Source organism: Capra hircus, chromosome 15 (assembly GCF_001704415.2).
Source record: "Capra hircus breed San Clemente chromosome 15, ASM170441v1, whole genome shotgun sequence".
Taxonomy (NCBI): Eukaryota; Metazoa; Chordata; class Mammalia; order Artiodactyla; family Bovidae; genus Capra; species Capra hircus.
Window position 1 is genome coordinate 26,410,795 of NC_030822.1, and position 15,451 is coordinate 26,426,245.

Sequence of the window (15,451 nt, forward strand, 5' to 3'; positions counted from 1 at the left end):
AAATATGGGGAGACTTTGGTTCAGAAGCGGTAAAAGGGAACTAACCAAAGATGCATAGCAAGCTAGAACAAAAAAAGAAAAAACCTTTCAGGAAATACTTATGCCAATTGTCATCAGCGAGCGATGTCAGCAAAGAGTAGAGAACTCTGCCAAGAACTCTTCAGAAACACCAAAAACCAGCAAAAATTGTCAGTCAACTTTACTAGAACTCTAGAAAATATGCCCAAGTTGACAGTCACCACTGGAACACTTGAGGAAGAGAAAGGTGACTGAAACCCAGCAGGAGAACTTTGTGGTACTTCAACCGACTCATCCTTCTCCCACCTCCACCTTGAGGATGGCAGCCTGTATCCCTGCTGGGGGTTATTGGGGTCAGAGGGAGCAGAACAGACCTTCACATCAAAGAATTATGGTGGTTTTAAACTGTCTGGGGACTCCCTGAAGGAACAGTGCTAAAAGCTTATCTTTATTCCCCAAGTAGGAACACCCCCAGGGTGGAGAAGTAGCTATGGAGGGCAGGGGTGCGGCAGGGGTCAAAAACATCGCAAGGCAAATGAACTATCCACTGCGTTCTAGGGGGGAAAAAAAACCAATTGGAGCAAACAATAGCTCCAAAAAAAAAAAGCTCAAAACGCCAGGAAGAAAGACAGAATGAGATGCTCCAGAGAAAAAGGGCTTTGAAAAACATATACTGGGGAGTTTAGAAGACCACGTACACACCCAGGATTGGACAAATGTTCAGAGAAAGCATGAGATGACCATAAGCTCTCACCTCTGATTGACTCCAGGCTCCATGCAGACAGGGAATAAAGGCTAAGGCCGAGTTGTAAATGACCTGACAGGGTGTTAAAGTCACACCCAAACACACACGCGCAGCCCAGCTGTAAAGATCAAGATTTTCCTGTTTTGGTTTTTTTTGGCTTCTGGTGGTTTAGAGACTTCAGTGACCACACACAATAGAGAATGTAGTCATCATAAAAATAGTTCAGAAAAGTCATTAAACAAAATAACAGTTCACAAACAAACAGCAACAGCAAACCCTGAGGAGACAGAGAATCTGACTTCCAGAATTATCACATTGTAATACTCAAAATGTCCAGTTTTCAACAACAACAAAAAAATGAGAGTTGCAAAGAAATAATAAAATATGGCCCATTCACAGGGGAAAAAAAAGAAGTTGATAGAAATTTTCCCTGAGGAAGCCCAGACATTGGACTTAATAGACAAAGACTTTAATCAACAGTTTTAAATATGCACAAAGGACTGAAGGAAACCAGAACAACATCTCACCAAGTAGAGAATATCAGTAAAGAAACAGGAATTATAAAAAGGGATCAAATAGAATTCTGGAGTTCAAAAGTAACTAATATGAAAAATTCAGTAGAGATGTCATCAGCAGATTTGAAAAGGGAAAAAGAAAAATCAGCAAACCTGAAGATACTTGGAGATTATCCCGTCTGAGCAGCAGAAAAATAAAAAAGGATTAAGAAAAATTGAGGAGAGACTAAGAAACCTACAAGATACCATCAAGTGGATCAACATATGCACAATGGGAATCCCAGAAGGACAGGAGAGAGAGGCAGAAAGAATATTTGAGGATATAATGACCCCAAACTCCCCAAACTCGATGAAAGATACGAAAATCTACACATCTATAAAGGTCAATAAATTCCAGGTAGTATAAACTCAAAAAAATCCTCACTGAGACACACTGTAATCAAACTGTCAAAAGACAAGGACAAAAAGAGCATCTTAAAAACAATGAGAGAGAAATGACTCGTCATATACAAAGGATCTTCAATATGATTAGCTGCTAATTTCTCATCAGAAACCGTGGAGACCAGAAGACAGTTGGATGATATACTTAAAGTGCAAAAAGGAAAAAAAAAAAAAAAACACACATTTCAAACAACAGTTCTGTGTGCAGCAAAAATATCCTTCGAAAGTGAAAGAGAACTTGAACTTCCCTGGTGCTACAGGGGATAAGAATGCACCTGCCACTGCAGGGGACACTGGTCCAGTCCCCGGTCCGGGATGATTCCACATGCTGCGGAACAACTAAGCCCACGAGCCACAGTTCTGAGCCTGCACTCCAGAGCCTTAGAGACGCAACTACAGAGCTCCTGGGCTGCAACTACTGAAGCCCAAGAGCCTGGAACCCGTGCTCTGCCGCAAGAGAAGCCCCCGCAACGAGTTCAGGTAGCACAGCGAGGAGTGGCCCCCCACTGCCGCAGCTAGAGAAAGCCCTCACGCTGCAGTGAAGACCCAGCACAGCCAAGCTGAATAAATAAATCATTGTTTAGAAAGTGAAAGAGAAACTAAGACATTCCCAGATAAACAAAAATTGAGGGAGTTTATAGCTAGTAAACCTGCTCTATAAGAAATGCCAAAAGTAATCGTTCAGACTAAAATTAAATGGCACGAGACAGCAACTCAAGCCATACAAAGAAATAAAGAATCCAGTAAGGTAACTACAAAGGTAAATATAAAGGCCTGCCTTATTGTTATTTTTGTTTTGTAACTCTGCTTTTTTCCTATGTGATTTAAAAGACAAATGCATAAAATAACAAATCTATGTTAATGGGCTCATAGCGTATAAAGACGTAATTTCTGACAGTAACACTATAAAGAGAGAGGGCTGAAACTGTATAGGAGCAGAGCTTTTATATACTACTGAAGTTACTTTGGTGTTAACCCCCACTAGCTTGTTATTAAATGTAAGGTGTTAATTATAAACCCCAGTAGAAAAAAAATCTGTAAACTCCAGAGTAACTGCTAGAGACACAAGGAGAAATGAATGAGAAGGGAACCAAAACAGTAGAGTAGGGGAAAAAATCAAACACAAAATAGGAGCTTGAGATTAGATATAGTAGATATGTACTACTATATATAAAACAGATAACCCAACAAGGACCTACTGTATAGCCCAGGGAATTGTATTCAATACTTTATAATAACTTATAAGGGAAAAGAACCTGAAAAAATACATGTGTATGTCTGTATCTATGTGTAACTGAAGCACTTCTGTGCACCTGAAACTAACGCAATATTGTAAGTCAACTATACTTCAATAAAAAATAAAATAAAAAATTTTAAGTCATCATATAGGAGTTGGGGGGAAGATATGACATATAGAAAAATAGCAAAATGACAGAAGTAAGTCTAAATGGAAATGAATTTAACTCTGTAATTAAAAGGTAGCAGTTGGCATAATAGGCTAAAAAAATAAAACATAATCCAACGATACGCTATCATATCTATAAGAGACTCACTTTTGATCCAAAGACACAAATAGGTTGAAAGCAAAAGGATAGAAAAATATATCCAAGCAAATAGTAACCAAAAAAGAGCTGGGGTGGCTATACTAATATCTGACAAGATGGACTTTAAATCAGAAACTGTTACAACAAAGAAAAACATTATATTTTAATAAAAGACTTAATCCAACTGTTACCAACAGTCCACAAATTTATCTTCAAACTTCACTCTGATCTATGAATCTGGGCAAAGTACATCTAGTCCCTCCACTGGCCTCACCATCAAGCCAGAAATTATATCTTACTTAAGCAGAGCAGCCTTCCCCGAGGTCCTCAAAGAAGCAGGTTACATGTACCATGGATCTCTGGGTTCTCACAAGCACTAGCTAGCCTTGCAGCCTGGGGCAATTTCCTCTCCCTGAGACCACAGTCTCCCATCTGTATGTGAGGGGCTACCACAATGCCTCAAAGCCTTCCCTGATGCCACCACCCCTCACCCACCCCGTATCACAAAAGCCTCCCCATCCCCAAGATCCCTTCCACCCCACTCTACCCCCGCCTCCCCCAGGACTCCTGCTGTCACAGTTCTGCTTACAAGGCACCCTTGCTGTGTTTCAGAGCTGTCTCCCCCTTTAGTCTGGAAACTCCTCCAGGACAGAGAGCAGTCAGTTTATCTCTGCATCCTTTGTGCCCAGCCTGGTATAGAGAAGGGGCTGAGTGCCACTTTGCTGGGTGAGTGAGTGAGACTGTGGCTGGAGGAAGTGGCTCCTGGCACACTAGGAACCTCCAGACACTCCCCCCGCCCACCACCGCCACCACTCCCAAAGCCATCAGCATGATGGGTCTGCTCAGACTACCACAGGGTCCCTAAGAAGGAGCTCATGCTCAACAAATATCACTCCACCCAGCAGGGGAAGTCTCAGCTCCTCCCCTGAGCCCTGTGCCCGCTCCTTGTGCCACACCCCTGTACCCTGCACAGCAGCCCACTTGCTGCGTGCTGCCCCCCTCACCAGCGTGGCTCCCCATCCTATCTGGACCTGCCCCAGCTCGTGTCTAAGTTACTCTGTCTGGGCTTCAATTTCTTCACCTGTGATATTGGCACAAAGATCCTTATGTCACTGCCTTATGACAATAAAATGAAATCGAGACTGGAGAGTACCCAGCATATAGAAGGTCCAACGTGGATGCTACTTAAAGAATTAGAATCCTTAGCAAATGAATAAAACTTTTTCCTGAATGAAGAGATTTGGATTCTTAACACATCTTTATGAAGATGTTTTCGGTGCCTGGTACTCATGGGGGCTCTACACAAAGGCTGGGATGGGACACTCTACATATGGGTCAAGAATCATCATAGTCTCTGTGGTCTCAAAAATTTATCCCAAATAAAGTGAAAGAGAGAAAAGAATGGAAAACCCTCATACACAGGAACGCTATTAATATGATTTTAGTAGTAGTCATCGTGGCAGTCAATCTTTTCTGAGCTGAGTCCATCACTGAGCAAGCATTGTCTAATGTTATCATATTTCATTAAATATCCCTTTGAGGCCTACCTATCATTAAGCCCTAGCCCTTCAAACCAAATGAGGGTGTAACCACAATCATTCACTCATTCAGCACAGAGCTCCATCTTTGAGAGGGTTGGTACCAGGGCTGAGAGGCAGTGCAGGGCAGGATGAAGGCTGTCCCCCATTTCTGGGCTCACCAGGAGGCCCCAGTAAGGTAGGAGAAGAAGGTGGAATGTGACCAGACTCTAATGTGGGCAGGACAGGGCAGGGTCCCAAAGGCAGTGGTCACAGTGAGGCCTTAGAAGTCAGCCAGGAGATAGGAGACAAGTGCTCCAGACGGGCAAGGGGTGGCAGGAGGAGGGAGGGGGACCTGGGAGGCAGGTGAAAGAAGAAGCACTTTGACTGAACCCCTCGGGGCATTCCATTTTCTCAGCAGCCAGGCTGGCAAAGGAGGTTTTTATCCTTGTTTTGACAGATAAGGAAACTGAGGCTCAGGAAGGCTGAAGGACGCACTCAAAGTCCACTGACTTATCAATAGAAAAGCCGAAGATGAGCTCAAGGCTATGTGCTGGCTGTCTCCCAGAGCTGGGACCTCACTCAGGACCAGAGAAGTAACAGGAATGTGCTTTCTGTGTGAGGGGTGGGCAGAGCCAGGTCCAGGTGAGGTGAGCCAGGGTTTGGGGGCAGGTTGGGGGAGGGTGGCCAGCGAGACAGAGATCTCCTGAGGGAAAACGCCCTTGGGGGCTATGGGTGACCCAAGCCTTTCCTCTGGAGTCTGCAAATGTCCCCATTCACCCATCTCCATCTGCAGCTCAGTTCCTGGCACCCAGCCAACACTCAGTGATAGTGACCTTCCCTTCTTTCGGTGGTCTTGGCCATCTCTGACAGTCCTTTGAACAGATTCTCAGGCCCAGGGGCTCTAGAGGGGGTCTCCTCCAGCCCCAGGACAGAAGTCTGTCTCTCCCAATCCTACCTTCTCACACACAAATCCACATACTCACACTCAAACACTCAGCTGCCGGATGAGGCTGCCCATTGGTCCCAGATGGTCCTGGAGGACATGAGGCCACTGGCCAAGCCCCCAAGGGCACACCCCCCCCAGCCCGGGGGCCTGGTGCCAGGCCAACCTGGCTCAAGGCCCACATTCCTGGCTCTGGAGACCAGGAGCTCATTAGATCCTCAGACTGGTCACGGGGAAGGGCTGAAGGTCAGAGGCCACTGTGACCCTGGGAAAGAAGAGGGGCTGGAGGACTCAGCTAGGGGCAGCACCTCTGCTTCTTCCCCATGTTACCCAGGGGCTGCAGCACCAGCCATGTCACCCCCGCCTCACTGCTCCCCAGGCAGGCTCAAGGCCCTTCCGGGTCTGGCTTCAGGAGACTTGCCAACCTCCTCTTCTCTTTCCCCAAGAGTTTCCCTACATTTGGGCTTTACTCATGCTGTTCCACTGCCTGGAATACCCAGGGATTTGGGGATATATATAAATAATTTCTGACCAGTGCGGTGAGTGCAATGAAAAAGGGAGGCCCCAGCAGACGTCTCAGAGGGAGAAGTTCTAGACTGGGCCTGAGAGAGTTAGGAGAAGTTTCACACCTGGGTTTTGAAGCATAGATAGGAGTTTTTCTAGGGCTGTTCCTGGCATAGAAGGATGAAGGCCCGTGGGGTGGGGGGAAGCACTCACCTGTTGAAGAATCACCATTGTCCTTGGTCAAATGCTCCTGCTGCCCACCTGGTCAGACACGATTCTGCAGGGGAAGAGACCAGAGCAAGCCTCTGAGCAGGCCAGCCATGGAAGCACTGGGCCTGCCTGGGGTCATCTGGGCTCTTCCCAAAGCCCCAGCCCCTCCTCCCTCTGGGGAACTCTCCCTGGCTTCTCTCCCTCTGGCCACAGCCCAGCCTGTGTGACCTGAGCCTCTGCCACCGTCACCAGCTCCACTGCCCAGAGCAGCTGAGCTGTTCTCTCACTGCTGTTATTCAAAGATTCCCAAAGGGCTCCTGAGAAGTAGCAAGTGCAGCCCTGTTCACCCAGACATATGCGCAAAGGGGCCCAGAGGAGGACCAAGACTTGCCAAAGGTCACACAGCAGGGCAGGGCAAATTCAGGACTAAGACTTGGTCTCTAACCACCCAGCTCAGGGCTGCCCCAGGAGTGCAGGTGACTGGCCCAAGAGGAAGGTCAGACTGGGCATGACCTGCTCATGACAGCCCCTGCCTTTAGGATAGTGAGCCTAATCTCTCTTCCATTTGGCATTTAAGGCCCAGACTGTGCCTCTCAAGCTTGCCTCTCTGCTTTCTTCCTGCCCTACCCTTGCCCTTAGGCCATCCTCAGCACTCACTCTTCCTGAAATATGCCAGCCCTTTTCATACCTCTCGGCCTTTGCATACTCTGGCCCCTCTGCCTGGAACTCAAATTTCTACCTAGGTTTCATGGCACCTCCTCCAGGAAACCTTTCCTGACCATCCCCAGGCTGCCAAGAGCTCTGATGTTTCCCTCTGTACAGCCCTGACTAAATGCATTTGCTGTCTGGTCAGGGTCTAACCCACCTCTGCTTCCAAAGTAGGGGAGTGATCCAGGGCAGGGTGTGGGGCTCAGCTGTTACCTCATACAGCCCAGGGCCAGATCCATGGCCAGCTCAGGAAGAACTTGTGGGGCTGAACCTGTGGTGATCAGTGTCAACCCCAGCCCATAGGCTCTGGCATGAGGCCCCTCTGGTTCCCTGCCTGCCTCCCAAGACGAGTTGATGAGCATCAATTTTTCATAAGGTCCATTCAGAGGCACTGGGGCATTTGATCCCCTGCCCATGACATTGCCTGACACCTGAGCCCTGACCCCTGCCCTGGGGCTCCAGGAATACAGCAGGCACACTGTCTTTCTGGAGACTGCACTCGGCCTGGGTGCTTGGCTGGGAAGAGAATTCAACAAGGACTGCCCAGCTGTGGTGCTGGGCCTTCATGGCTTTAAGGGGGTGGAAAGGGGTTGTTGAAAGAGGGTAGAATTTAAGGGCCACATGTAAGGAAAAAGCTACAAAATAGACTTTTTTTTCCTAAAAATAAAAACTAATCCCTGTTCAAGTTAATTGCTTTTTTTAAAATAGAAATTTGTTTTAATTGGAGGCTAATTACAATACTGTATTGGTTTTGCCACACATCAACATGAATCCGCCACGGGTGTACACGTGTTCCCCATCCTGAACCCCCCTCCCTAATTGCTTTTTATTTGACAACAGGGAACAGAGAACTGATTGTACATGTCCATGGAGGAGCAAGAATACTGGAGTGGGTTGCCATGCCCGCCTCCAGGGATCTTCCTGACCCAGGGATCAAACCCGCATCTCTTATGTCTCTGGTACTGGCAAGCAAGCTCTTTATAATTAGAACCACCTGGGAAGCCCTTACCTGTCCATACCTGGTGCTCAATTCTACCTGGTCCCCATAACAACCCTGCCTGCTGCGGCTTCATTTCCCATTTCACAGATGGGAAATTTAAGGCACAGACTAAGTGACTTACCCAAGGAGAGAGAGAAAGAGATAGTGGCTGAGAGAGGCCTAAAGAGACAAAGAGTCAGGGGCAGAGGACTCTCTCTGCCACTCCTTCCCCCCACCCCCTGCATGTCATTCCCAGCCTCCCTTCCCGTCCCAGCTCTTGTCAGAGAGATGGCAGGGGGCCCAGACCAGGAGCAAGTGGGGGCAGTAGCTCCAGGTGGCCCGAGCCCCTGACTCCCCCTGAAATTGAGCAAACCTTTCTCCCAGTGCCCAGGAGAGTGAGCAGCCCATCCTTACCTGGCTTCCAGCTGCCCGGCACCCGCACTGCAGCTGCCCCCTGTAAGGAGGGCTCAGGAGGCTGGGGCGGGGGGCCTGGGCCAGCCTGCAGACACGCGCCCCCTCCTCTTCGGCCTCACTCTGGGCCTTGCTCTGGGATCGCTCTGGGTTTTTCACAGCATGACTCTCTCTCTCTCTCCCAGCCTCTCCCTTTCTCTCCCGCCCAGGACAGCTCTCTGGCCAGCCCGGCTGCCCTCTCCTTCCCACTCTGGAGCCTTCCCCCGGGAGGCGGAGTCGGAGGGCCCTCGAAGGTCTGGGTGTCGTGACATCAGCCTGGGAGGCGGGCTGTGCCGCCCAGGGCCCTGGCAGGGAGGACCAGCCACCCCGCTGGGAGGCAGGGTCACCGAGGCCTTTCTCAGCTGTGTGGCTGACCAGTGTGGGGCCAGGCCCGGGGCCCCTCACCTCAACCTCAACTGCCTCCTATCACTTGCAGTAACACCACCACCTGCTCTCAGGAAACCTCGTTCTGATCCTGACTTGGTCACTGATTTGCCGGGTCGGGGCCCTTGCCTGCTCCCTGCTACGCCTGGTTCCTTCTCTGCAAAATGGCTGTGAGAGCAAAGGACCAGCAAGCAGGGAGGGAGGTAGCGAGCCCTGCCTCCTGGCCCTTCCCTCCCTGCCCCCAACACACTGCCATTGATTGCCTCAGGCCACTTCCCGAGGGCTCCCCTCAGAGCTGTCCCCCTGAAGCTCATCACTTCACCACTGACCCACAGCTTGTTCTTGGGGGGTAGGGACGGGGGTGCCTGTGGTCACTCACCATCCAGGAAACTTTCTCAAACCAGCTGACTGTGCGACTCAGGCAAATTGAAGTGGAAAATGTGATTTTACAGTAGGGGAGGAGAGTGAAAAAGGAAGAATAGTGTTCGCTATTAGCGTCAGGGAAGACAGTGACACCCAGGACTCCCTGCTGGGACCTGGCCCTTGCACTTCAGGGCCCTTAGCCTGCAGCGACCCTGGCAACCACCCCAGACAAGCAGGCCTCTCCAGGGCAGCTTTGGCCGGGATGGAGGGAGGCGCTCTTTTGAATTCTCTGTAACTGGGATGTGCCTGAGGGAAGGCGCCACCTGGCTGCCATCCACAGGATGGTGTAGGGCACCCGGTGTGGAGGGGGGAACCAGTGGCCCAATGGCGCCCCCTGGAGAGCAGGGTTGAGCATCCAGCCTGTGCCTGGAGCAAGTGGGTGGCAACACTGGAACCCAGCCTCTGTGGGGGCTGGGCCCCCTCAACCTGCCGACCCTGACCCCCGAAGACCCCTGGCTGCAGGAGTGTGTTTGACCAGGAGCCCATGATAGGAGTTGCTCCCGGACCCGATCCCCGCTGCTGGACTCCCACCTGCCGTCTGGGGAGGTTCCTCTTGGTACGTAGCACCCCCCTAATCATCTCTTGCCAAGCGTCCCAGAGTGGGCGGGCAATGGGTGTCAGCCTCACACCGATGGGAAATTGAGTCCTGGAGAGGAAATGGTGCTCCAGGCAAAGTGCAGGGATGGAGGGAAGCAGTAAGGAAGGGGATGAGGGGTCGGGCATGTGTCTCTCCAGACGCTGTGTAGCTACACCTCAGAACCCACCAGGGTCCAGGCACTAAGCTAAGGTGGGCACCTCATTCACCATGTCCTTCTCTCCATCTTAGGGGGAAATATTGGTCTTAATTCAGTTATTTCTCTCTTGTTCCCCTCCCTCAACCCAGTCACAAAGCTCTGTCCATTCTATCTCCATAACGTACCCGGTTTCTCCTCACTGCCAGCCCTGGCTTTCTGGCTTGAGCTGCCAGCATCTTCCCCCCAACAGCCTCCACTCTGGTCCACCCCCCATCTGTGCCCCCACAAGCCCATCTTTTTGGCCTCCTTCACGCAACTGCCCCCAGCAGGCTCCCACACCACCTCACCACTCATTCTGTGCCCCTCCTCAGTCTGTAGGCTGCCCCACAGCAGGCACTGTGGCTGTCTCCCTGCACCCCCAGTGCCCAAGACAGACGTGGAAGAAGGCCAGGTGAAGGGACAACTGAGTGATTCCTATGACAGCAACCCCAAGTCCCCCCTGGGGAGGGAGGGAGAGCAGGGCCCAGCCTCAGCTCCAACTACCTCATGCGACTCTCAGCCCAGAGGACAGTCCCCCAGGCCCAGGCAACGTCCTCTTCACTGTCATTCCAGGGACAAAGACACAGGCAGGCCTCTCTGGAATCGTGGTAACATTTATTCTGAGAACAGAACAGGTCTCCACTCACCTGACCCTGAGCTCGGCCCTGAGGGGTGAGTCAGGGTGGCACAGAAGTCACCCAGGTGGCACCCAAGTCAGGGTGGCACAGAGCAGGGGCCCCACCCATCTTCAAATGTGGACTTGAGGCCCCCGGGAGCTGCAGGGTGCACCAAGCAAGCAGAGCAGCTGCTCTCCCCACCCAGCCTCCAGCCCCAGCCTGAAAGACCTCCATCTTCACATACCCAGGCCCCAGGACCTTCTGGGACCCAGATCATCACACAGCCAGGAGCCAGCCTGGCCCACCCAGAAGGGTGGGGAGCAAGGGCAGGACTGCTGAGCCAGTTGTTTGAGAAGGGGGCAGGGGACAGTGCCCAGCCCCCAGGCAGAAGTCCATGCAGATCACCCAGGTGGCCCTGGGTTCCCCCGTAGCCCAGGTGCACGTGGCTGAGCAAAGACCCACGTGTGGGCCCCGGAATTCCCAGGCTGGCTTGTCTGGCCCTCGCCTCTCTATCCGACTCTCGAATCTTCCTTTCCAGTAGACATTGAGAAGTGGCGATTACATGACCGTGTATAGTGCATACGCATACAGAGATACACAGAGAAAGGGTACTGTTTTGCCCTTATTCAGCACTTGTTAGGAAGAGTGCTGACAAATGAGTATTGGCCCCACTTTGCAGAAGGGGGAAATCGAGGCACAGGAGGTTTAAGCAACTTGCTCCTGGTCACACACAAAGTCCTCACCCTAGGCTCAGGTTCAGGAAAAGGAATCCTCTTGTTCTCCTTGTCCTTCAGTTCCTGGCCCCTCCCATGTCCCAGGACCAGGACACAGGGGCAGTGGGCCGGAGTAAGGAGGCAAAGTCAGGGATCCAACAGATCCAGCCAGGACACTGCACCAAAGAGCCAGATCTGGAGCCAAAAAGTCAGGTTTCCCTGAAGGAATTCCCAGCAAGGCCACAGGAACTCCCCATCTTGAATCAACTGGACTTTTTCATTTATATCACCTGGTCTGGAGCCCAAGAAGGACACAGAAGAGACCCAAAACTGGCCACAGCCCTAACACTCTAAGAACACAGCTGACGCCGGTTGGCAAAACATCCCAGTACAAACCCCTATCTTCATCCACCTCCAGACCTCCTCTGAGAAGGTATGACCTCGCCCACGTCCCTCCCTAAGCAGATCAAAATAAAATCAGAGGATCACAGGAAGTGGAGTTTAAGAAGAAAAAAGGGTTCAGGCTTTCAGTTTTCCTTTAAAAACCCCTGGTTAAAATTGAGAGTTAAAACGGAAAGAATATAAAACACTGAGGACTAAAAGGAGCATTTTGGTCCAGGCAGCAAGAGGGTTATGGCTCCTCAGCCGCGTTTTTGGGGGGAATGTTGGCGGAGGTGCCTCTGGTCAGGAAGTGGATTTACCATCTCCTGCCAAGCGTGATGGGTGACCTGAGCCCTGCAGGATGGAGACCACCACCCCAGAGCCTCTGCCCCGAGGAAAAGCCCAGGTCTTGCAGCAGTGTGTGCCCTGGGAGCATGTGCCCCATGCCCCCCTCCACCTGCTGGCCCACTACACCAGACACACTCCTTCCCACATCAGGGCAGTGGGGGCAGGACACCCTTCCTCGACACCACCGCCACCGCCTCTCCAGGGACCCTAAGCCAGAGGCTGGGAAGGAGACGAAACCTAGGAGAAGGTGACGGCAGCCCCTCCAGGCATCTGCCTCCGAGAGGACCTGAGAGCGGGCAGACAGGCCCAGGACGCCGCCAGGCCTCGCGGGGCTGTGGGGAGGGCCTGGCTCCATCCGGGGCCACACGGACGCTGTTTACTCATTTGGCAAATCCCCTTTGAATGAATGAATGACAGGCAGAGGCGTGGGTAGAACTGGAGATCGGACAGATGTCACCTGCACACTTCTCCAATTCCAGCCTGAGCAGGAACCCAAGAGCCAAGCAGCCTTTCATGGTGGCTAGAAGGTGACAGAGACAGCAAGTCTGGGACACAGGGGCAGGCCCTGGGGACACGTGGGACAAGGGTGGGCCTGTGGGGATGTGGCAGTTCGTGTGTAAACAAGTGACATCTTGGCACTCCGTTGGCGGACAGCAGGGCCTTGGAAAAAGGTTTTCAATGGACAGAGTCCCTTAGCCATGGTGGCAGTTGGGGTAGGGGGGGGCTATTTTAAATCTCAGGCAAGAAGACTCCTCCATGAGAAGGGAATGCTTTGGGGTCCTTGGGACACTAAGGCCCAGAGCGGGGCAGAGACCTCCCAAGGTCACACAGCAGGTCAGTGCAAAGGTGGGAAAAGGACCCCGGTGTCCTGCTCCCAGGCTAGTCGCTGGCCAGGTTGGGGACATGCAGAAGGTGATGAGAGCTGCAGGTGCAGGTAGGTTTTCGGGTATCAGACGGCCGTGAGGGAGGCACTGCTGAGCACGCGCACAGCAACGGTGCCCGGCAGGTCGCTGGGCTGCCGGCTGTTGCGGTCCCGGAGGTGGAGGGTGTGCAGGGCCTGGAGGTCGTCTGCGTTGGCTTTCAGGTGCACCTGGCCCAGGAACTCGTCTTTCAAGACTCGGTGGTTCCAGATCTGGAAAGAGACAGAGGATGGTGCAGGGTCATCGCTGAGGAGAGGAGTATGGGTCTGTGCGGGTGCAGCAACAGCAGCAGAGCCTTGAGTCTCCTTCCTGCAGCGCAAGATGGGCCAAGGAAAAGGAGGCCTGCACCGCCTCTGCCTCACCAGGGACCCTGGGCAAGGCTGCGCCCCTTCCGGAGCCTCTGGCTTCCTCCCATCCATCAAAGCTCCCTTCCATGTATAAACTCTGTCACTATTAGCTCTGCTGTTGACCTTGGGTGACCTTGGACAAATGATACATCCCCTGCTCTGGTTTCCCCATCTTCAGTATGAGGGTTGGATCAGTGGCCCCTACGGGTCCTTTCAACCCCAACATTTATGGGTCTGTGATTAGATCCAGTGGGACCCACTGCAGTAGCTTCCCCAGGGTCCCCAGGCATTTGTGTACAGCCGGTTTCTCACCCAGAGATATGCTGGCCTGGGTCTTGGGGACAGGGCTTCCTGTCAATGAGCTCAGAATCATGGCCACCTTGGCCTGAGAGGGTAAGGAACCACACGTCCAGAACCCTGGCTTTCTTTTTTTCTTTTTTAATCTTGTCATTTACTTATTTTTGGTTGTGCTGGGTCTTCATTGCTGCACGGGTTTTTCTCTAGCTGCAGCGAGCGGGGACTACTCTCTAGTTATGCCGTGCAGGCTTCTCTTTGCAGTGCCTTCTCTTGTTGTGGAACACAGGCTCTAGGGTGCTCAGGTTTCCACAAGTCTCAGCCCCCAGGCTCTAGAGCACAGGCTCAGCAGTTGCGGCACACAGGCTTAGTTGCTCCGCAGCATGTGGGATCTTCCTGGACCAGAGACTGAACCTGTCTCCTGCTTTGGCAAGCGGATTCTTTACCACTGGACCGCCAGGAAGCCCCAGGACGCTGGCTTTCTGATCCTCTGCTCTCAGGCAACAGCCACCCCCTCCATCTGCCACCTGGGGAATTTAAGGAACAACTCCCAAGGCTTTGGGGCAAGGTGGGCAGAGATGACCACTGTCTGTGGCTGGGAGACTGACCCTGCTGTGTCCCACAATCACTCCAGCTTATCCACCCCATTCACCCAGCCCACGGAGGGGACTCCAGGGCTCCAGGAGGGACAGGCAGGAGAATTCTCAAGGCCACACCAGGTCAGGCACAGAGCAGGAACAAGAACCCAGCGTTTCTGGGTCCCTGTGGTCCCTGCCACACTGAGCTCAGCCATTCTGAGCGGGGAAACATGAGGCCAGGAGCCCAGGAGGGACGCCAGACAGGACGGCTCACCTGCACAGTGATGGGCTGGCTTGGCTTCTTGCGGTAGAAGACGCCTTTCACATCATACTCGGGTGTCGAGGTGCCCTTCTGCACGGCCGAGCGGACTTTGTCCCCCTCACACTTGATGATCACGTAAGAGTTAGCCCCTATAAGAGGGAGTGGGCAATGGGGTGAGGGTAGGGGCTGGGGCAGGGCCCGGATGAGACAGAACTCTGGAATCAGAAGCCTGGGCTCATGTTTTCAGGAGAAGGGAGACCAGAGCCTGGCCAACTCCCTAACTTCCAGAGATAAGAAGGGGTACACTGGTTATCTCTGGCCTCCATACCTTTACCAAGGCTGTTCCCCCTTCCCAGAGCACCAGGTTTCATACCTTAACATCTCCACGACCTGTAGAAAGGCCACTTCCTCTAGGAAGCCTTCCCTGAACCCTCCCTCCCAGCTGCCTGATCCTACATCTGATTGCCCCGCACACTGGAGACTGCCCACGGGCAGGTGGCAGAGCCTGCTCCGCTCAATGTGCCCAGCTTCATCCCAAGGCTGGGCCCAAAGTGGATGTCAGGAAAGCTTTCTCATTCAGTAAGAGCAGGAGAGCTATGGAGGCTGTCTGTGGCTGGGGAACAAGGGCTGGGGGCTTTCTGCAAGCTCACCTGTCGGGGAGTCTTTGAGACCTGCGGCCCCCAAGACGTGTACCTGGGTCACCTGCTGGGGATAGCCACACAGGGAGCTCCAGCAGGTGCGGGGAGGCTCGTCCAGGCGCAGCTCCCTGGTGCGGAGCAGAGGAGGAGAGGTGGGAGGTGATGGAGAGGAACCAGGAAGGCAGAAAGTCAGGGG

The 15,451-nt window shown here is 52.4% G+C and overlaps 2 protein-coding genes across 2 annotated transcripts in view; both read right to left on the minus strand.

The window, feature by feature from the left end:
• Positions 1 to 8,774, minus strand: part of MYO7A (myosin VIIA) — a 104,379-nt gene extending 95,605 nt beyond the window's left edge. The window contains exons 1-2 of the mRNA XM_018059307.1: positions 8,542 to 8,774; positions 6,444 to 6,507 (exon numbers count right to left, since the gene is read on the minus strand). Of these exons, the coding sequence (XP_017914796.1) occupies positions 6,444 to 6,461 (18 nt within the window). The 5' untranslated portion in view covers positions 6,462 to 6,507; positions 8,542 to 8,774. The remainder of the gene's footprint in view (positions 1 to 6,443; positions 6,508 to 8,541) is intronic.
• CAPN5 (calpain 5) overlaps positions 10,754 to 15,451 on the minus strand; it is a 56,525-nt gene continuing 51,827 nt past the window's right edge. The window contains exons 11-13 of the mRNA XM_018059308.1: positions 15,268 to 15,383; positions 14,630 to 14,766; positions 10,754 to 13,348 (exon numbers count right to left, since the gene is read on the minus strand). Of these exons, the coding sequence (XP_017914797.1) occupies positions 13,166 to 13,348; positions 14,630 to 14,766; positions 15,268 to 15,383 (436 nt within the window). The 3' untranslated portion in view covers positions 10,754 to 13,165. The remainder of the gene's footprint in view (positions 13,349 to 14,629; positions 14,767 to 15,267; positions 15,384 to 15,451) is intronic.